This window comes from Polypterus senegalus, chromosome 13 (genome assembly GCF_016835505.1).
Source record: "Polypterus senegalus isolate Bchr_013 chromosome 13, ASM1683550v1, whole genome shotgun sequence".
NCBI lineage: Eukaryota > Metazoa > Chordata > Cladistia > Polypteriformes > Polypteridae > Polypterus > Polypterus senegalus.
The window spans coordinates 159,021,062-159,043,828 of record NC_053166.1 but is presented as its reverse complement, the minus strand read 5'-3'; the positions used below and the strand labels follow the sequence as shown (position 1 = coordinate 159,043,828).

The 22,767-nt window shown below is 43.3% G+C and overlaps 1 protein-coding gene across 2 annotated transcripts in view; it reads left to right on the top strand.

The window, feature by feature from the left end:
- Positions 1-22,767, top strand: part of snx29 (sorting nexin 29) — a 439,469-nt gene that overhangs the window by 339,899 nt on the left and 76,803 nt on the right. For both annotated transcript variants that reach the window (XM_039774869.1, XM_039774870.1), the window contains exons 16-18: positions 2,540-2,656; positions 9,129-9,184; positions 9,524-9,605. In XM_039774869.1, coding sequence (XP_039630803.1) covers positions 2,540-2,656; positions 9,129-9,184; positions 9,524-9,605 — 255 coding nt within the window. The remainder of the gene's footprint in view (positions 1-2,539; positions 2,657-9,128; positions 9,185-9,523; positions 9,606-22,767) is intronic.

Below are 22,767 nucleotides of genomic sequence, written 5' to 3'. Positions count from 1 at the left end.
GAGCTGCCACTGTTACTGGGAAGTGCCTCCTCTCTCCGGTGCTTCTGCTGTAATTATAATGATACACGCTAAAGCTGACATGTTTGTCATATTGTGCAGTCAGCGTTATGAAGAGTGTAGTGCTTGAGTTTTTTAGGAGACAGACGTCCTGTGCACCTCATCCTGGAGGCAGCGTCAGTGTTTGCTGCCTGCCGCATTGACAGCTACAGTGTTAATTAGACCGAAGCGGCTCCGTGGGCCTTACGATCGGCCACAATACAATTTACAGTACAATTTATTTTTTTGTATAGCTCAAAATCACACAAGAAGTGCGGCAATGGGCTTTAACAGGCCCTGCCTCTTGACAGCCCCCGAGCCTTGACTCTCTAAGAAGACAAAGAAAAATTCCCCAAAAAATGTAAGAAACCTCGGGAATGGCAGTTCAAAGAGAGACCCCTTTACAGGTAGGTTGGGCGTGCAGTGGGTGTCAAATAGAAGGGGGGTCAATACAATACAATACACAGATCAGAACAAATCCTCAATACAGTATAAAAATAAAAATTTTAGAAGTGCAGAGTGGAATTTAATAGTAGATGATATCCTAGAATTTGATTTGGATTTGTTCAGAGTCCTGGAGACCTCGGCCATCAGGCTGCCTCCCCAATTTGGCCATTCCACAGCTGAAATAGCGCTAATCCGATGAAAGGACCCCTCATTCCCACATTAGCACTGCTTAAGGCTGGGGTGTCGAACTCTGGTCCTGGGGGGGCCACAGTGGCTGCAGGTTTTCATTCTAACTCTCTTTTTCATTAGTGACCTGTGTCTGCTGCTAATTAACTTCTTTTGCCTTTGTTTTAATTAACTTGACTCCGCCCCCCCCTTTAGTTGTCAGCCAAGCAGTAACGAGACACAAAACGAGTCGCCACTTGACCAGCTCACCTGTGCCCATCACATGATATCTGACAATAAAGAAAGGTGAAGGTCTCGGTCATGTTGGTCAGCTCAGTTCACCAAAACATCTTGACGGTGGTCTTAGAAAAAACAGAAAATCAACAGTTTTGGAAATGTCTGCTGTGGCAGAATGAGAGCAGCAACAAGCCATGGAATTAAATATTGAGTTTAATTAACAGCAAGAATCAGCTTCTCGTTAAAAAACTGGTTGGAGTTTGAAGCCTCAGTTTAGCTGGTCATCTGTCGGCTCGTTTCATGTCTCGTTTTTGTTTGGCTCTCATTTAATGAAGAAAAGAATCAATTGAGAGGTCTGAATCCTTAAAAACAGGGCTATTAAAATGAAGGGAAAAGGAATTTCCGGGTCACTGATTAGGAAGACGGTTAGAATGAAAACCTGCAGCCGTGCTAAAGGTATATTTGTAGACCTGGGCCTTCAAAAGCCTGCGCCCCATATTGAGTTTGGGGTCCGGCTCAGGTGAGTGTTGGTCTGACGTAGGACATTTGGAGGCTGTCCTGTGTGCAGCAAATCACAGCAGCCACGTCACACCAGTCTGTCTCATTTTCTTTTGCTGGCACTCGTTTTTCACAGTCACCGCGGCCCCCATACGGAATTTAATTTCTTTTCTTTTTTTTTTTTCCCCACTAAATGTTTTTTTCAAATTTTGTCATATTGAATATGCCAAGGTCAGAGTGAAGCATACATATCCCTTCCTTCAAGGCAAAGTGAAACAAGCTCGAGTGATTAGGATGCTTGCTGAACAGAAGGGCTGAGCCTCTTGAGAGCGGCATAAAGGGCATCGAGGAGACGGAGCTGATCTGCTAGGGATACTCCATCCAAACGTAATATTTTAAAATATGTTACGTACCCCATATAGAAGGTGGTGTTGGTCGAGAACATTTTTAATCTCATATTCTCGTGGAGAAAAAAAACCATACTGAAGATCCAAATTAAACGGAAACCCAATGGTAGATAGATGGATACTTTATTAATCCCAAGGGGGAAATTCCCACACTCCAGCAGCAGCATACTGATAAAGAACAATATTAAATTAAAGAGTGATAAATATGCAGGTATAACAAACAGTAACTTTGTCAATAACTTGGTGACCAAGTCTGGACAACAGCAAAGGATATGAGAAATGTTCTTGGGGGGGAAATTCCCATGTGACGTGTCTCTTGTGTGCAAAGCGATTGCGCTGCCACTACCGTACTTTTCTTTCCAAAGGTACAAGTAAAAACCGCGTAGCAGAGTGAGCTTCGACTCATAGGCAGCAGCAAGCAATCTCGTGTCGTACGTCTCTGGAAAGCCAAAGCATTATCTCTCAGTATTTGGTGAAAACGGGTCCACTGCCGTATCCCATATAGCTCTGCTGAGTCCTGTTTAGAATAAGGTGTCACATGATGTCTCGTTTCACAGAACATATCGTGGACGTCAAGCAGTGCATACCTGTATCGGAGAGGTGAGAATGTCCGTCACGATAGCAGGTTAATGACAAGGGTGACGAGCTCTCATCTGTGTCCCAGTTAGCTTTTGAATTTGAACTGTGCCAGTCCAGTCAGCCACCCCCAGTGTCACCTGTCTGACTGAAGATGTCTTCTTCTCTTGCAGGTGGCAGAGATGCATGGTGAGCTGATTGAGTTCAACGAGAGGCTTTACCGGTCGCTGATGGCGAAGGATCAGTTGATAGCTCAGATGCGACAGGAGCTGATAGACCTCCGTGGCCCGGTGAGTAAAAGAGGAGCCGCCACCAGAAAAAAAACAGCAAAGCTGGGTGAAGTTAGGCTTAACTGTCCTTAGAACACTGGCTTATGTTACAGCCAAAGTCTTTTCCTCCCCGGTTTGGGTTTAGTTTTTTGTTTTATTGTCCTTTTTGAATGATTCTTTTTCTGGGTTTTATGTCATTCCTCTTTTGTGTTTGTCTATGACTTAATAATCGTGTCCTGTAACTTTAAATGTCTGACCATTCTGTCTACATTGTGGGTGGAGCTACAGGGGGTGGGGCTACATTGACATCACGCTGCTGGCTCCTCCTCCTGGCTTTATTTTCATTCAGGAAAGAAAGACTCAGCAGCAGAACATTAAGTTGAATTTGGAGTTTTGCATTCCTTTTGTGGATTTTTGCTTTTCTTTGAGAGTAATGTTACTGGATCACGTATCGGAGCTTGTTTGCTGTGGATTGCCTTTTTAGGCAAATCCTTTTGCCTGTTTGCTTTGTTAACAATTTTTGCTGTATTTCTATTTTTGTTAATAAATCTATATTTCACAAAGATTATTGTGAAATTTGTACAAGCCAGAATTTGACAGTTTTACACTGCCCTGTGAAACATTTTAATATATTGTGGGACCTTACTTATATTTTGAAGTTTTAAAGACTGCTTGCCAAGTTTGGGGCCTGCTTTGACTGAAGCCAGCAAGTAGCGTTTAGGGCCCGACCTGGCAGGTCAGTGAAGGGTCCGGCTGGCTTAATGGGTCTCCTGGAGGCCTCACACCCCCTTTGGCCTTGTTTGTGACTCTGAGAGACAGCACAGTGGGCTTCAAGTTTAGTCCTGAGTCCCCCGTGTGGCTCATTGGGACTGGGAATCCTCTTTTTATCTTTCTCAAGTCAGCTGCTTTATTTCTTTTTATTTTAGTTTCTTTTCTTTCATTCTGATATATTTAAGAGAGAGGGTTGTCGTTTGTCATAATATAAAAATATTTATTTATTGATTGATACAGTGCATATGATATCTATCTATCTATCTATCTATCTATCTATCTATCTATCTATCTATCTATCTATCTATCTATCTATCTATCATTATTTAGTGCCTTTCACATTAACTAGCTCTCTCTGTGAATGATATAGCGCCTTTCACATCTCTCTTTATCTTTTTAATGAGTGCCTGCCTACCTCCCTTAATTAAACAGGCTGCCATTTCCCAGTTCCCTGTGTTTATTCCTCAAACTACAGAGTGCTGTGTTACGTTTTTCCTGAGTGACGCCAGTGTTTACGTGTGTCTGTGTGTTAAGTAGCTGCTGTCTTTTCACACGTAGTGTTTACTGCGCTGGTGTCTGCTCTGCCTATCATTAAATGTCAGTATTTGGATACAAGTAAGAGAGAATAATCTCCATGTTAAAATAGCATTTAAAGTTAATCATTTAAAACTATGGCAGATTTTTTTGTTTTTAATTTCTTACAAATGTAACTCTCAAACTACTGTACTTCTATGAATATAAAATAAGAATAAGAAACGATGAGCTTTTTAAACAGCGAGCTGATTTGCGGGTTGACTGTGCGGGACACAAAGCAGCCGCCACAGAGGGTCCCAAGGAGCCAACTTGAAATTCACGTCAGTAAGAAGTGCGTCACGTTACGTAAAGCTGTGGTGTCCCAGCCGAATCCTGCTGGATGTTTGTTTTCTTAATTAGTAACAACAACGACATTTACATTTGTGTAGCACACTTTCATACAAGACATGTGGCTCAAAGTGCTTTAAAAGATGTTAAAACAAAAAAAAAAAAAAGAAGAAAGAAAAATAATAAATTAGAAACAGATAAGTATATAAATAAAGGAAATACCAAAAATAATAAATGAAATGAAGTCAATATGCACTTACATAACACAGATAAACCAATTAGTGCTGCTAATGGCACGTCCTCCTTTTGCCTAAATTTTAATTTGCTTGTTTTTTAAGATTCTGAATCATTAATTTTTTTCATTTTTTTTTTTAAACAAGCTGTTGAATGGAGAAGAAATGTGAGGCGAGCAAACAGCTGACCAGCTGACTCGTGGGGGTCTCCGATGAAGCTTCCTGTCGGCCCTCCATTTTCACTCTTAACCAATTTTGTAATTAAAGGCCATTGAAACGCACAGTTCAATCCTGTGACCTCTTAATGCTTTCATTCTGCCACACCAGACGTTTCCAAATCCACCGGCTCGCTTTCCATCTCGTTAATGTTTAGGAAAGAAAGAATGAACAGTTCTGAATCCTGTAACTCGGATCAATTAACGTGCAGGCAATGGAAGTCTTTTCCATTAGCAGTAGTAATTGGTGACTAATTAAGAAAATGGCTAGAATGAAAATCTGCTGCCACCCCGGCCCACAAGGGTCTGAGTTTGACACCCCAGCCTTGCCCACAGTCAGTAAGCAATGCATCTCTCACTTTAGGGAGACAAATCTGTCTAGTGAGATAGAAGTGACTCCTCTTAATATTAAGAAAGAGTAATCTGCCTTTGTGAGGTCAGGTGACGTGGCTCTTTAAAATGAATGCCTGCTCATAATAAATAAATCTGATTATCCATGGAGGGCTGAAGGCCGCCATTGTCCCGTTACCTGCGGCCTCTGAATGGCGAGTACCCTCTTTGGTTTTTAGCAGAGATGTTCCTCCTGTGGAGATACAGTAAGGGCTCTTTGTGTCCGACAATGGATGTTCGTTTCTTCAACACCAAATATAACTTCACAAGGGGGCTTTTTAAAAGATGTTTGACAAATCCTTTGTGACGCAGCATTGGATGAATGTGTGAAGATGTTGTAAGGGTTTGGTGTCTGACTGCAGCGGTTACGTCACAAAGATGCTTGACCTTTATGATTCTTCTTATATAAAGAATTTCTGCTCTTAATGTAAGTGGCTAAAGGGTCGGAATGCTTCCTGAATCCGCCGTAAGTTCAGTGGTGACTTTAAGGGCCCCTCGGGGGAGTTGGCCTGTGCCTGTGGTATAGCAGGTCCACGGCTTAAAAGAAAAGGCCAGTTTTTAAATAAATAATCGGCACACTCGCGGCTTATAGAGGAGGGCATGATAGTGCGGCCGGAGCGGTTCTCGGACACTTTGTGCCGCAGGTGTTTTTTTGCTTTTGTGCTCAGGTGAGGAATCGTCCGCATCCGTAATTGACACCGGGAGCTGCTAATCGCCACACCTGTGCCATGTCCCCATTATACAGGGGGGTCCAGATCTAATTATGCAATTATGAAAAGGTGAACACATCGTACCCTCTGTTCGACTGACAATCATCTCCCCGCCATTTTGGAATGCAGGACAGGTACTGCCATCTATCAGCAACAAAAATAATTTTTTGTGAATTCTCTATGTAATAAACTTAATAAGTTATAGCGTAATGAAAATTGCATAATTAGATCTGGACCACCCTATATATTTTAGGAGAAAAGGAGTGGGAAGTAGGAATGCACAGGATTCATTCGAGCTCCATATGTGCAATGCATAGAATTATTCAACTCAAAATGATATATCGAGCGCATTGCTCTCGTTTACAGTTGTCCAAAATGTTTCCAGGCCAAGATCCAACAACGTTATTGGCACATAGATTTGACGTTCTCATTTGGAAGAATCCTAACTCATCTCTGTTAAGTCAGTGGGGTGTGTGTGTATATATATATATATATATATATATATATATATATATATATATATATATATATATATATATATGTGTATATATATATTTATGTATATATATATGTATATACAGTCAAATGAAAACGATTAGGAACCCCTCTCCAAAGATCTGAAGACAAAGATTGTTGAGTCTCATCTTTTAGAGGAAGGCTACACAAAGCCATCTCAGAGTTTTAAGCTGTCAGCTTCAACTGTAAGGAATGGAATCAGGAAATGGAAGGCCACAGGCACAGTTGCTGTTAAACCAACACAGCAGGTCTGGCAGACCAAGAAAAATACAGGAGCGGCATATGCGCAGGATTGTGAGAATGGTTACAGACAACCCACAGATCACCTCCAAAGACCTGCAAGAACATCTCGCTGCAGATGGTGTATCTGGACATCGTTCTACAATTCAGCACATCTGTATGGCAGGGTGATAACAGAGCAGCCCTTTCTGCACTCACGCCACAAACAGAGTCGCTTGTTGTATGCCAATGCTCATTTAGACAAGCCAGATTCATTTGGGAACAAAGTGCTTTGGACTGATGAGACAAAAACAGAGTTATTTTGTCCTAACAAAAAGCGCTTTGCATGGCAGAAGAAGAACACCGCATTCCAAGTGAAACACCTGCTACCTACTGTCAAATTTGGTGGAGGTCCCATCATGCTGTTGGGCAGTGTGGCTACTTCAGGGACTGGGGTACTTGTTAAAGTCGAGGGTCAGATGAATTCACCCCAATATCAACAAATTCTTCAGGATAATGTTCACGCATCAGTCACAAAGTTGAAGTTACGCAGGGGTTGGATATTCCAACAAGACAATGAGCCAAAACACAGTTGGAAATCTACAAAGGCATTCATGCAGAGGGAGAAGTACAACGTTCAGGAATGGCCGTCACAGACCCCTGACTTGAATAACATTGAAAATCTATGGGATGATTTCAAGCAGGCTGTCCATCAAATTGAACTGAACTGGAGAGATTTTGTATGAAGAATGGTCAGAAATACCTCCATCAGAATCTAGACACTCATCACAGGCTATAGGACGACAGCGTCGAGAGGCTAAAAGGAGGCTCAACTAAGTAATGATGTCATATCTCTGTTGGGGGGCCCACATTAATGCACCTGTCTAATTTTGTTATAATGTATATTACATATTTTCTGTTAATCCAGTAAATTTAATGTCACTGCTGAAATCCTACTGTTTCCATAAGGCACGTCAGATATTAGAAGGAAGTTGCTACTTTGAAAGCTCAGCCAATGATGAACAAATATCCAAAGAATTAAGAGGGGTTCCCCAACTTTTCCATATGACTGTATATATAATATATAATATAGTAGGAGCGCAAGTGTGGAGGGAGAAGATAAAAAACGAGGAAGAGACCAGAGGTTAGGAAAAGAAGAAGAAAGCTGGGCGCTGAGAGCCGGTGTGGGAGCGAGTGAACGAGAGTAGGCTCTTTGTAATCTGGACAGGCAGCTGGGAGAAGATCCCCTTAGTGGGGTGTTTGGCCAGCACTCGGGGGTAGGAAGTAGTGGTCACTCCTGCTGAGCACTTAAGAGGAGCAGGAGTGACCAGAAGGTAGGCAGCAGCAAGAGTCGGAGGCTTGGGAGGTTGAAGCCCCAAGCGTGAGCGCCCTGGGGAACCCAAGTGTCGGTCTGGATCAGCCAAACGAAGCCAGGGATCGGGAAGCTACCAGACCAGCAGAAGCAGGAGAAGGTCCGCTGCAGGTAGGGTGACTCCCCTGGTGCAGGGCCCGGAATGGAGAGGCAGGGGATCTGCCAGCAGAAGGCGGGCACCGGGTCTTGTTTTTCAAAGATTGCTTCCAGCTATTGTTTTCACCTCGCTTTTAATGGAAATATTTCTTGGATTTTAACCTCCATTGTTTCACCCTGTATTTAACTGATTATTTATTTAATGACGTTTTGGATGCTGATTTGGTTTTGTTGTTTTTTTTTTTATTTTAATTAATGCACTGTTTGCACTTTCCACCTTCCCCTTGCTTCGTTTTGGTGTCTTCATTGTCCAGCTCATCTGGTGACATTACTGACGGTGTCGGGTTCAGTGGGAGCAGGAAGCAGAACCCGCATCGTCATCGTCACAGTGCCTCTTTGATGGCCTGGCACTCTGGCTTTAACGGGAGCTGCCTCACTGTGCTCAAATCTCAAGAGTCGTCAGTGCCGCCGTCGTCCTCTCCGCTGCTGCCTCCTCTCGTCTCTTGGGCAGAAGTTTCTCTGGCTCATTACTGCCTTGTTATTAATTTGTGGAGTTGGCATCCACGACTGCGCTTGGCCGATCTTCTCCATTTATTATAAACTGGGAAGCTTTCCTCTGCCCAGCCTCTCTCCAGGTGTGTGTGTGTCTTTGATGTGAGCCTTGGAACCGACCCGCTGCCAAACCGCCGTTTACGACAGAGAACAAGATCCCCTTTCAGTGAGCAGCTGGACGTCTCTCTGCAGGTGCTCAGGATTGAAGAGGAGATGCAGGCCCTGAAATGAAATGGATGTCTGCCCCCCTTATGGACGTCTTCTATCTATCTATCTATCTATCTATCTATCTATCTATCTATCTATCTATCTATCTATCTATCTATCTATCTATCTATCTATCTATCTATCTATCTATCTATCTATCTATCTATCTATCCATCCGATTCCTAAACCCCATAATAAGTTTAGAGGTGTCGGTGGTTGAGGTGCTCTGCACCTCACTGTGTTGTATGAGGCACTCCCTGAAATGGCCTAACTAGGAACTGATTGACTTATATGTGTGTTTTTTTATTACAGTTATAGCCCATTTTTACACACACATTTGGATTTTTTCAGGTTCCTGGAGATCTTAGTCAAACGTCAGAGGATCCTAGCTTGTCAGATTTTGAAATGTGAGTACGGAGAGCTAAGCAACTCTCTTCTTTTGTATTTATATATCTGAATTTTGCATCAGCACTTGCGATTTGGTTTACTTGCTGTTTAAACTCAGCGAGCGCTTCTGTTATATTAACACAGACAGCATATAAGCATAATATACCCAGAAAAAAACAAAACTCACAAACACCTTCCCTTAAAGTCCTTATAAGGCATCTCGCCCTATTGAATTGATCTTCCGAGCCTGATAAAGCGATGGCCTGGTTTGTTTTATTCCGATGACGTTTCCAAGATGAGGCCCGGTATCTTAGGAGTTTGTTCCCCATTGTGATTTTTTGGTATTTTGTTTCCTCCAGAACTCATCGGGCTCTCATTAACGTCTGGATCCCTTCAGTCTTCTTGCGAGGACGGGCTGCCAACGCCTTCCACGTTTACCAGGTAAGACCTTAAGATTCCTTAACGTGCCATAAGTGAAAGTGACCAGTTTTGCACCGGATGATGAAGACTTTGCGTCCTTAACACCTTTGAGTGTATCTTATGGAGTTTGGCCTGCTAATCAACATTTATTTCTATAGCACATTTTCATACAAATAATGAGCTCAAAGTGCATTACATGATGAAGAAAGAGAAAAAAGGACAAAGTAAGAATTAAAATAAGACAAAACTCATTAACACAGAATAAAAGTAAGGTCCGATGGCCAGGGAGGACAGAAAAAAAAAACTCCAGACGGCTGGAGAAAAAATAAAACCTGCAGGGGGTCCGAGGCCATGAGACCACCCAGCCCCCTCTAGGCAGTCTACTTAACATAAATGATCAGTTCTCAGTATTCAGGGTTCTCATGGAAGGACTTGATGATGACGGTCACGTGGACTTCTGGCCTTTAGTCCATCAATGTAGGACATCACGGTGCTTTGATCAGGTGGTGGGGGCGCAGGGCGCCACCACAGAAAACCGTAAAAAGAACAGAAGAGAGAGTAGGGGTCAGTACGGATTATGGAGCCACCATGAATAGTAATGAGAATTAATTGAATATACAGATCATCAGGATTAAATTAAAATGAAGGTATGAGAGAGCCATGTTACAGTAATGTGTTTTTAGCATTTTTTTTAAAGTGTTCCACCGTATCAGCCTGGTGAATTCCTATTGGCAGGCTATTCCAGATTTGAGGTGCCTAACAGCAGAAGGCCGCCCGCCCGCCCGCCTCACCACTTCTTTTAAGTTTTGCTCTTGGAATTCTAAGCAGACCCTCATTTGGAGATCTGAGGTTACGATTTGGAATGCAACGTGTCAGACACTCCGATATATAAGATGGCGCAGATTATTTAAGGCTTTGTAAACCATAAGCTGTATTTTAAAGTCAATTCTGAAAGACACAGGTAACCAGTGTAGTGACATCAAAACTGGAGAAATGTGCTCGGATTTTCTTCTCCTAGTTAAGATTTTATCAGCTCCATTCTGCACTCGTTGTAATTGATTGATGTCTATTTTTGGTGGTCCTAAGAGGAGTGTGTTACAATAATCTAGTCGACTGAAAGCTAAAGTGTGAACTCATTTCTCAGCATCTTTCAAAGATATAAGAAGTCTAACTTTACTTATGTTTCTTAAGTGAAAAAATGCTGTCCTAGTGATCTGATGAATATGCGATTAAAAATTCAGATTACAGTCAACGGTTACCCCTAAATTCTTTACCTCTGTCTTGACTTTTAATCCTAATGCATCAAGTTTATTTCTAATAACCTCATTATAACCATTATTGCCAATCACTAAAATTTCAGTTTTCAAAATAAATCGCCTTTACATTTTCCTGTCATATATGGTTTTATCACAGTCACCTGTTTTGGTGACTTCCTTTCATATTATAATACACGTATACACTACAACTGGGACAGCCGTGGCACTGCCGCTCAGATAACTGTGACAGCCATGCCAAATGGTCTCATTACCTCGAAAAGAACTGGCCACTGCAGGGCAGAAGAGTGTGCCACATGAGCCACTTGCCAGCCCAACAGATATCTGTGCCACCTCTTCATATGAAACTTGGACTGATGAAACAGTTTGTGAAAGCATTTCGATATTTGAGACACATCTCCACAAATAACTGAGGCCAAGATCAAGGAAAGCGCGTGTCTTATTCCTCAAGTCATCAGTGACGAGCAGTTTGAAGACCCACTTGTGGGGTCAGAAGGAATCGAATGGCTGTTGGCAACTGCAGAGCAGCAGCAAACTACGTCCAGCTGGCTGACAGCATCCTTCGAGTATACAAAACCATGAAGTGCAACATGTCGCTGTACAGTTGTGGCTAAAAGTTTTGAGAAGGACACAAATATGAATTTTCACCAAGTTTGCTGCTTTAGTTTTTATGATGGCAATTTGCATCGACAGAATGTTCTGACGTGTGAGCAGATGAATTACAAGGTCCCTCTTTGCCATGAAAGTGAACTTCATCCCAAAAAACCCACTGCATGTCAGCCTTGCCACAACAGGATCTGCTGACGTCACTTCAGTGATCCTCTTGTTCTCTCAGGCGAGACGAGGACAAGGATGGAGGTCACGCTGGTTGAGTTACAATAGAGAGGTGAAGAAGGCTTCAGGGCGCCCAAAAGAGTCCAGCAAGTGCCATTAGCGTCTCCTAAAGTTGATTCAGCTGTGGGCACCGCCAAGGCAGAGCTTGCTCAGGAATGACAGCAGGCAGGAGTGAGCGAGGTGAAGACTTTTGGAGGATGGCCTGGTAGGTTTCATGGTGGGCATCAAAGAAGCCACCAAGAAAACCATCAGGGACAGACTGATATTCTGTGAAAGGTAGAGGGATTGGACTGCTGGTGGAAAGTCATCTTCTGTGATGTATCTGCTTTTCCAATTACTTCCAATTATTCTTTCCAAAAAAGAAAAGGTGAGCGACACTACCATCAGTCCTGTGTCATGCCAACAGTAAAGCATCCTGAGACCATTCATGTCACGTGGGGTTGCTTCTCAGCCAAGGCGGTGGGCTTACTCACTATTTGGCCTAAGAAAACACAGCCATGAATAAAGAATGGGACCAAAACATCCCCTGAGAACAACTTCTGCCACCCATCCAAGAAGAGTTTGGTGACCAACATGATGGAACACCGGGCCATAAGGCAAAAGTGACAACTAAGTGGCTCAGGGAACAAAACATTGAAATTTGGGGTCCTTGACCAGGAAACTCCCCATTGAGAACTTGTGGTCAATCCTTCAGAGGCGGGTGGACAAACAAAAACCCACCAATTCTGACAAACTCCAAGGTTTGATTCTGCAAGAATGGGCTGCTGCCATCTGTCAGGATTTGACCCAGAAGTTGATTGGCAGACAGCCTGCCAGGGTGAATTGCAGAGGTCTTGAAAAAGAAAGAAGGGGCAACACTGCAAACGTTGATTCTTTGCATAAACTTCATGTTATTGACAATAAAAGCCTTTGAAACTTCTGAACTGCTTGTCATTCTACTTCAGTACACCAGAGAAACATCTGACACAAAGATCTTAAAACACTGAAGCAGCAAACTTGGTGAAAACCAACCCTCGGTCCTTCTCAAAAGTTTTGGCCGCGACTGTAGATTCATTTCCTTTGGACTACTTCCCCACTCAGTGACGAGTACGGGGTCGAGTTCCACCAGGACATTGCCTCGATGGAGGCACAGTTAACAGGGCAAGTGGAATCCGTTGACGTTGGACACTGAATCGAGAAGCAGAGTACAAATGAAAATTGGCAGCAAAAACATGTTAAGCTCAGCTGAACGAATGCAATGTGTCCGCCTCATTAAGCGATTAAACGCACTAAATTTAGTAAAAGTTAATGCCACATTTCTCCAGGTATTTTGTGCCTAAAATCATGTTTGTGTTCAGCCTGAAGTTGCCTGTCGTCATCACAAAAATATTTAAGGAAGCGACAATTTAAAATAAAATGGTTGTCCTGTGTGCTGCCATCTTTGTGCTCTGTTGTAGGAGAGAGTCATTAAAGGGGGTCCATATGGGGTCTGGCAAGCGTCTGTGCTTAGTGAGTTAGTCGGCATTTCGATGGTATGAAGGCTGCTTATGGACATTACTACTTCTGATGTTATATTCCATTTTATTACACTATCGGTGTATTTAAATTGTAAAAATGGTACTGCACCCTGGACAGATATCATCCATGAGCATCCATGGGCATTTCACAAGTCTTTTGTTAACCAAGTTGTTTCCTGGAGTATTGCAATTCAAATTCAGTCGACGTGGCTGTCATCTCAAAGGCTGACGTCGCATTACCCGACTTTTAGACGTGGGCTCTGCCAGACTTGCTGACCACATTACTGATCTCGTCGCCAGGCCGTGTCAATTCAGATGTCTACAAATTGCTGGCTATTTCACGTTTACCGACCTTCCAGTGCAGTCACGCTCGCCTCTTTTAGTGACAGCCAATAATGTGGTGCCTGACGGAGCTGACGCTGTATTTAGGGGTTAACAAGTACTGCGAGTTCAGCTACAAGCTTGGCCCTTGTCTCCATTCTATCGTGGCACATAAAATACAACAACAATATTTATTTCTAGAGCACATTTTCATACAAATGATGTAACTAAAAGTGTTTTACAGGATGAAGAAAGACAAAATATATAAGAAAATAAAATCAGGCAACTCTAATTATGATAGAATAAAAGTAAGGTCCGATGGCCAGGGAGGACAGAAGAAACAAAAAAAAATAAAATAAAATCTGCAGGGGTTCAAAGGCCACGAGACCACCCAGCCCCCTCTAGGCATTCTACCTAACATCAGTGACCTCAATCAGTCCTCATTGTATTCAGGGTTCACGTGGAAGGACTTGATGAAGACGGTCATGTGGACTTCTGACATTTAATCCATCAATGTAGGGACATCACGGTGCTTTGATCAGGTGCGGCGCAGATCGTCAGCACAGGAAACCAGGAAAAGAACAGAAAGAAGGGGTTAGTACGGATTTTGGAGCCACCATGAATAGTAATGATAATTAATTAAATATACAGAGCATCAGGATTAAACTAAAATGAAGTTATGGGAAAGCCATGTTAAAGTAACGTGTTTTCAGCAGTGTTTTAAAGTGCTCCACCGTATTAGCTTGGCGACTTTCTATCGGTCAGCTGTTCCAGATTTGAGGTGCCTAACAGCAGAAGGCCGCCCACCTCACCACTTCTGTTAAGTTTAGCTCTTGGTAATGATAAGCAGACCCTCATTTGAAGATCTAAGGTTACGATTTGGAGTGTAAGGTGACAGCCATTCCGAGATGTAAGATGGAGCAGATGATTTAAGGCTTTATAAACCATCAGCAGTATTTTAAAGTCAATCCTAAATGACACAGGTAACCAGTGTAGTGACGCACAGACTGGTGTGATGTGCTCGGATTTTCTTTTCCCAGTTAAGGTTCTAGCAGCTCCATTCTGCACTCGTTGTAATCGATTGATGTCTCTTTTAGGTGGTCCTGAGTGGAGTGCGTTTCAGTAATCTAGCCGACTGAAAGCAAATGCCTGAACTCATTTGTCAGCATCTCGCATTGTTATAAGAGGTCTGACTTTTGTTATATTTCTTCAGTGAAAAAAATGCTCTCCTAGTGATCTGATTAATATGGGATTTAAAATTCAGGTCCGAGTCAATAATGACCCCTGAATTCTTTACCTCCGTCTTGACTTTTAATCCTAATGCATCAAGTTGATTTCTAATTCCCTCATTATATCCATTTATCCACAAGAGAGCAGACAGTCAAGCTTCTCTTCTGTTTGTGAGCTCCGTTCCTTATTCCTTGACGCTGCATTATATGAATTGTTCTTTCGGATGAGCATCCATTGATTGTCAGCTGTCATGCGCACAGAGCCCACCACTTCAAGTGTAGACGTTGTAAGGGACACCCGGCAACCCAACCTGGCCAGGACACCCAAGAGGAAGGGGGATGTCAGCTGCTTTAGGGCACTGCCTCCCCCAGAATGCTAGATGGCAGCTCCCCTGGGTTGCGGTGGTGCCCTGGATTCCCACTGAGCATCATGGGACTTGGAGTTCTTTACCTCAGCCCTGTTGGGTACTGTGGGTGCCACCAGGCGGTGCTGCAAAAACTGGGGAGCATATGTGGTTTCTGTCTTACGCAGGAGTGCTTACAGACCACGTAGGCGGCAGAGCAGAAGCTCTTCCAGGTTGGCCAGTATTAAAGGACTTGCTAGCCTCACCAAGATGAGCCAGAGTCTGGTGAAAGGTGGACAAATCTTTCTGTGAGGAGTGGAGGAGGCAAAGAACCAAACACAGAGTGAGAGAGAAAGAAGAATAACTGTGTGCTGTACTATTCTTGTATTTGTGGCTGTGGTGGTGGGAAACGATTTGGGAAGAGTTTCCCACATAATCAAAAAGGCTTTTTGGTGCTTTTAACTTGTGCCCTGTGTCTGTTGTGTTGGGTTTAGGGAGCTGGAGTGCCCTCTGGTGTCCACACGTTTTAGTGGCAAGTCATGGATAAGTTGGAGTGAGTTGCTGGGCCCGTGTCATTACTCGACCGGCTTCATGCGAGCCCACCGCTGATGGCCACCGACTTGCTAAGATTATGTAAATGAAGACTACAACCCGCTTTTTAACTGATTGTGTGACTTGTTTATATGAGTAAATGCTCTTCATTACACTGTTGTTTCAATTCTCGTATCGGGCTACATGTGAAATTGTTAAATGAAGTGCATCAATAGCCAAATGCGTTGTATTCGTATTGTAAGTCCTTTATATTCAGGGCCCCATTAGCGTAACCTGTTAGTTGTCCAGTTAGAAAGTAACGTGCACATGAGGGAAATTATTCCCATTCTGTAGTTAATTTAGAATGATTTATAAGATTTGTGCCGAGGTGCTTTTCAGAACAACGTATGGCAGAGTCCCAGCTCAGCCACCGAAGACGTCTGGATGTATTGTCAAGCTGAGAAGTAATGTACTGGAATAATGGATACGGCTTTCAGGGAGAAATCGTCTGCTCTGCACTCATTTGCTTCCTTAACTGTTAGCACTAGCAGTTTAATTTTGTTTTTACGAGTTCTGCTTTAACTCTTTCTTTGGTTACCACTGTCCATGGCTTCTGTTTGCCCCTGACTGCCAGGGATTCTTTTCCGTGTGGATTAACGTGGGCCTTTACTGTATGTCTGCTCGTGTATGGCGGATTCAGAAAGCCTTCAGGCCCCTTAACTTTTCTGCACACATTATCACGTTGTAGATTTAATTTAAAATGGATACATTTGCCATTTTTGCCTATCAGTTTACACTCAATATCCCATCATGACAACGTGAAGACGTGTTTTGAGAAAGGTTTACAACTTTATTAAAAATCAAAGACTGAAATCTCATTCCTGGAAGTACTCAGGCTCTTCGCTATGGCACAATTTGTGCTCCTCAGGTACCTCCTGTTTTGCTTAAATCCTCCTCGAGATGTGTCCAGAACTTGACAGTAGTCCACCAGTGGCACGTTGAATCGATTGGGCCTCATTTAGAAAGGCACACGTGTCCCCCCCGAGTGTAGAAGATCCCACAGTTCCACTCTGACAGAGCTTCAGGAGTCCCCTGCTGAAATGGGAGAATCTGTTGGAAAAGACGACCATCCCAGCAGCACTCCATCGACCAGACAGACGTCACTTCTGAGTTAAAAGACGCAAGTTAGTGACCTGGAGTCTGCCAAACAGCACTTAACACTAGAATCCCTGAGGTCTACGAAAAAACTCATAATGCCGGGCCCACCTTAAATTCCTTCGCACCTCCTTATCGGCATCTTTTGTTTTGTAAATGTGCCGGATCAGCACAAGCAGCAAGCAGACTGCTAGTTGACGGAGCTCAGCCCTGCCAGCTCAAGTCTGGTTTATCTGGGTATTGTATTGGGCCCCAGCCGGGACGCCCCTTCAGTATGTGTTCTGGGGGAGCAAGCATGGGCTACCCAGTATCTTCCCTGGGATGCTAGATGGCAACCCCCCTGTGTTGCTGAGGGGTCTCGGACTCCAGCAGGGCTTCATGGGAGTTGGAGTTTGGTGCAGCCCTGTTGGGATCCGCAGGCGCCACCAGAGGGTGCTGCATTAAGAGCTACTGAGCCCTTATGGGCAGCGTTTTTGCCACATCTGGTTGTCAGCAATTAAGAACCTGAAGCACTTCTGAGTGCCTTATAAAAGGAGCCAGCAGCCGCCACTTGAGAAGCCAGAGTCGGGAGGAGTGCAGGATTTAAAGGAGAAGATTTGTGCTTTTGTGTGTTTGTGGGACTGTGTTGTGCCTGAGGGACACGGGGAAGACGTGGCCCCCAGGTGAAGAAAAATAAAAAGTTTATTAATTTTTACGTGTGCCTCTGGTGTCAGGCTGTTTTGGGTCGGCGCTCATATAGCGCCTTTATCACCAGGTAAATAATATATCGTTATTTGGAAGACATGCACTTCACGTGTACTCCATGTCTGCAAGAATCTGTGCAAATGTAAGATGACAGGAAGTGCGAGAACCGCAAGAAATGCTGAACAAATACCCAAAATAGAAACTTTTTTCATGTTACAGTACTAACGACAAAATGTGTGGGGCAGACTTACTGGCAGGATGATGCCCAACCTCTCGCTGCATCCAAACGGTGCCATCTTTCGCCTTTACGACTGCTGCAGCTGCGTTGTTCTTATATGTGAGTGGGCGTTTCTCACGGGGAGGGCTTCTGTTGTCTTTCTCTGTTGAACCCTCATCTGAGTTCACCTCTTTATTTGAAAACTATCAGTGTCAGATTGGGGGGAACGTGAGTGTGACTGAGAGAATAAAACCGAATAACAAAAAAACACTGACCTTCACAAGTACCATAAGTTTACACCGGCGGTTACAGACTCCAATCAAATGTGTGTGTTTATTGTACAATAGTAACAAGAAGAGCAGCTTACTACTCCAAACTCTAATTCTGAGGAGCGCCGCAGTCAAACCCGCAACCTCTTGATTACGAGTCAGCAGTTCTTACCGACGTGCCACCCAAGCGGTCCTATCAGCTTCGACCCGATTTCTTTTTCTTCAGTTATATCCTTGAATAAAAGCACACTTGTTTTGTTATACATGTACCTTTTGTGACAGTGTTTGTTTGATATTTGGACTTCAGTCCTCACACATTATACAATTCATGTCAAAATGTGGTTCTTAGTACTAAAACATAAAGAAAGTTTCTATTTTAGGTATTTAGCAGACTGCCTGCTGCTTGTGCTGATCAACACATTTACAACACTAACGTTAACATTTCTGCAGTGAAGCTTGGTGGTGACAGTGCCATTCCTATGGGGACAGGGAGACTGGGCAGAATTAAAGGAAGGATGAATTGTTAAATACAGAGAGGTCCTGGAAGAACATCTGATCCAGAGTGCAGACCACCTCAGACCGGGGTGACAGTTCAATAATCCGAAGCCTAAAGGCCGAGACAATAGTGGAGTGGCTTTAGGACAAGACTCCAAGGATGTACTTCCACTAGGCCCGTTTGTTCTGTACGGTGCCCAAGCGCGATTGTCCCCCCTCCCTACTCCCCTGTTGGTCTGCACTCACACTGCCCTGAACGTTCTGGGCCCGGGCCTGCGTTCATCATCACCATGCAACTTTGTGTAACGCCAAAACGAGACCCAAATCCGGAGTGACAGCGTGCATGTCATAATGATTTTACTTCTTTTGTGATTGTTTTAGAGGTGTGCAGGGCAGGATGACACCCCATACCCTCTTAGAGATTTATTGAGGGTGCAGCGCAGCATTTTACTGTTAATCGTGCTGCACATCTGGGAAGATTTTTACGGTGACAAATATTATTAAGGGAGGAATTTGCAGCATTTCTTGCCAACTACAATTGATGTTCATTTGTAAAGTGAGAATAAAAACCTGCTTTCAACTGAAAACATATTGCATGAAATGAGAATTGCACTCTCTGACTTGTTGCGTCTTTGACGTCATGTCTGTTTTCCGTGTAGCGATCTCACGAATGCTACTGAACTGTGATCGGGCACACCTCTTCCAAGTGGGCCAGGACCTGGGACTGTTGGCCCGGCATGAAACGATCACACTAGTCAAACAAACTGAACTTTGCAGGGTTATATGCAGTCGGGCACGGAACGAATTGCCAGTGTGAGTTCACCCTAAGCGTCCTTGAGTGGCCCAACCAAAGCCCAGACATGAACTAACCACCACATCCCCAAACCCCCATGGTACCTGTGTGGTGTGACCTGAAGATGACACTTCACAGGCGCTTCCCATCCAGTCTGATGGAACTTCAGAAGATCTACCAGGATGAACAGCCCAAATCTACGCGTTCAAAGCTTGTAGAGATTCACCAAGAAGACTCAAAGCTGCTGCCAGAGGGGCTTCTCCCAAGTACTGAATTAAGTGTCTGAATACTTCTATGCGTGAGAGGTTTCAGTTTTTGATTTTTAATAAATTTGCCATAATTTCTGAAAACCTCTTTTGACTTTGTCATTAGGGATTTTTTGTAGATCAATAGGCAAAAAGGGCAAATGTATACATTTAAAATGAAACCAACAACACAATAGGCGAGCAGAAAGTGAGGGGGTCTGAATTCTTTTTGGTCCCACTGTCTGTGCCGAGTATTGTTCCATTTATTGCTGAGCGTACTTTCACTTACAGTAAGAGCCCAGCACACTGTGCAGTAATTGAAAGTATGCGGCATAAACATAAGACGTAATGTTTAAACAGAGAAGCGTTATGAAATGATTACAAAGATGCATCTGCAGATATACAGATGTAAGCGGAGATTTGAAGTCCCGATTCCATCTGTTCCTCTGAACATAATGAGAGTCGCTGCTCCCTGGAGTACGTTAATACTGCAGGAGCACTCGGGGTGTTCTGCTAGTGCTTGAGTAGAGTAAATAAGAGAGTGCTACTGTGCGGCGAGGACGTGAAGTGCTCTTGTGCGTCACTAGACTTTATTTCAACAGTACTAACAGCTAAAGGTGATCTCATTTTATAACATAACATCAGAAAAATGACATTTATTTGTACTATGTAAATAAACAGAGCTGTGTTTTCTCAGTGCCCAGAGCGTTGGCACACGCCTCCCTTTATCGCTGGGCACATTCAGGTGGTGCAGGGGATCAGAATATCATTGGAAAGCAAGTCGCGGGCCCCGGACTTGTATGAACATCAGAATCCCGTGGCTTTGGCAAAAAAGGCTTGTGTCTTTACAACGTGCTGATAAGGGGATGCACTTTGGACAATTACTACCCACAATGCCTGGCGTTACCTGCATAAAATTTGTAAAATGGGTTAAGGAAAAAAAGCAATGGTTTCTGTGTTATTTTTTTATATAGTGACCCTGTTGTTGTTGCTGGCTGTCCCATCCGTCACTCACACTTGCCTCCCTGCCAATGCCTTTGCCCGCGTGAATCAAGAATTTGTTCTTTTTGGGCCCTATTGGATTCCAGAATTGCAGTAACTCTTTGCTGGGCTGTTAATGATGAACGCTGTCATGTCTTGACTTCGTCCTCTTAGTTATGGTTGGACAGTTGAAGGAGAGCTGACAAAGCAGGAGCTAAACAGCGAGCCTTTGCAGCTCCTTTGTGTCGTTCTGCACTTCCATTCTCAGTCAGGCCTCGCCTTGTAAAAGCGCACGATGCTCCATTTTTTATTACAGTAGATGGAAGCAACACACGACGTTGCCCAGGTAAGAAATGTTAAACTCCTTTTGTCTGCTAGTCTGGCTTCAGTCTGTTCAGATGTTTCACTTGTGGTGAGCCAGCAGTTGGCGCTGTTCTGCTAACTGTAGCATACATGGATAAAAAAAAAAAACACTGGGACCCCCTAGGGTCCAAATTTTGTGTTCCAAAGTACTCTGTATTGTCCATATGGTCCTAGAGAGCACTAGATTGGTCAAAGGACGTAGGGTTGTATAGGGAACAGGCAGACATTGTACTTTATATACAGTGGTACCTCGGTATATGTCCTCTTTGGAATAAGTCCAGCTTGGTATACGTCCTGTTTGGATGCAAAACATTTTTCTTGGTATATGACCTTCATTTGAAATACGACTCGCGTGCTAGATCTTTATATGGATCAAAATGAGTCACGACACCACACGCTACCCTTGTTTACCTCTCTCAAAACAAAGCCTCGACTGCCCACGAGCGTCAGTACGCCAGTTCCTACCATTCAGCGAATAACTCTCTGTGAATTTTCACGTGATTTTGTTTTTTTTGTGTAAATTTTTAGTAAATTCCTTAACCATGAGTTCTAAGAAAGTTAATGAGAAGAGCCAAGCAACAAACAAAATGGTTAGGATCACCATAGAGGTGAAAAAAGAGATTGTTGAAAAGTATGAAGGCGGCATGCGTATCCCGGACTTGACTGCTGCATACCGTATGTCAAGAACACGATTGTGAAAAGCAAAGACGTTATTAAAAGGTAAAGTGAGGTTCAATTTTCATTTATTTCATCTAATTGCTTTTGTATTTATGTATTTTAGTATTAACCAGTGTTTTAAATTATTTTATACAACCCCATCAATGTATAATATGCCAATAACAATATGATTTTATTTCATGGGAATGGATTAATCATTTTCCCTTTATTTCTTATGGGAAAAATTTGTTTGTTATACGTCCTGTTTGGTATAAGTCCAAGGATCTGGAACGGATTAAGGACGTATACCGAGGTACCACTGTATTTAGATTTAAATGGTATGCTTAAAGGATATACAGAGATAAATGAAGGTTTAAAGGAAAATTTGTATCAAACGTATCAGTTTATAAAAAGGACTCGCTAGGTTGCTCTTCTCACCCACGCCTGACAGGTTAAAATCTACCGCTGGAGATCAAACATCTTTACGATTTTTCTGAGGCAGTCGATCGTCTTCAAATCCAGATATAAACCATCATCACCAACCCTTGTACCTTTGTGGGGCGACCTGAAGATGGCACTTCACAGACACTTCCCATCCACTGTAACGTATCTTGAGAAGATCTGCCAGGATAAACGGCCCAAATCCTGGCGTTCAAAGCTTGTAGAGACTCACCAAGAAGACTCAAAGCTGCTGCCAGAGGGGCTTCTACCAAGTACTGAATTAAGGGTCCAAATACTTCTATGAATGTGAGGTTTCAGCTTTTGAGTTTTAATAAATTTGCAGAAATTTCTGATAACCTCTTTTGACTTTGTCATTAGGGGTTATTGTAGAAATTTATACATTTAAAATGAAACCAACAACACAATAGGTGAGCAGAAAGTGAGGGGTTCAAAGATCAAACATCTTTAACATTTTTCTGAGGCAGTCGGTCGTCTTCAAATCCACCACCATCATAGCCTCTCCAAAGACGTCTTCCATCTCTTGCCTCTGTGTCTGTTACCTTATAGCACTCACCAGTCACCATGAAGTGCTTCGAGAGGCGAGTCTTGGGCCACCTGAAAGCTGGACTTCTCACATAACATGGCCCTCTCATCCAAACCATTCCACTGAGGATGCCATATCATCTACTCATCATCTGGCCTTGTCTCATCTGGAGAAAAGAGATGCTTATGCTAGAGTGCTGGTCATAGACTTCAGTTCAGCATTCAACACCATCGTCTCTCAGGAGCTCATAGATGAGTTGAGTCTGCTAGGCTTCTTAATGTAACTGAGTCCTGAACCACCTGACAAAGAC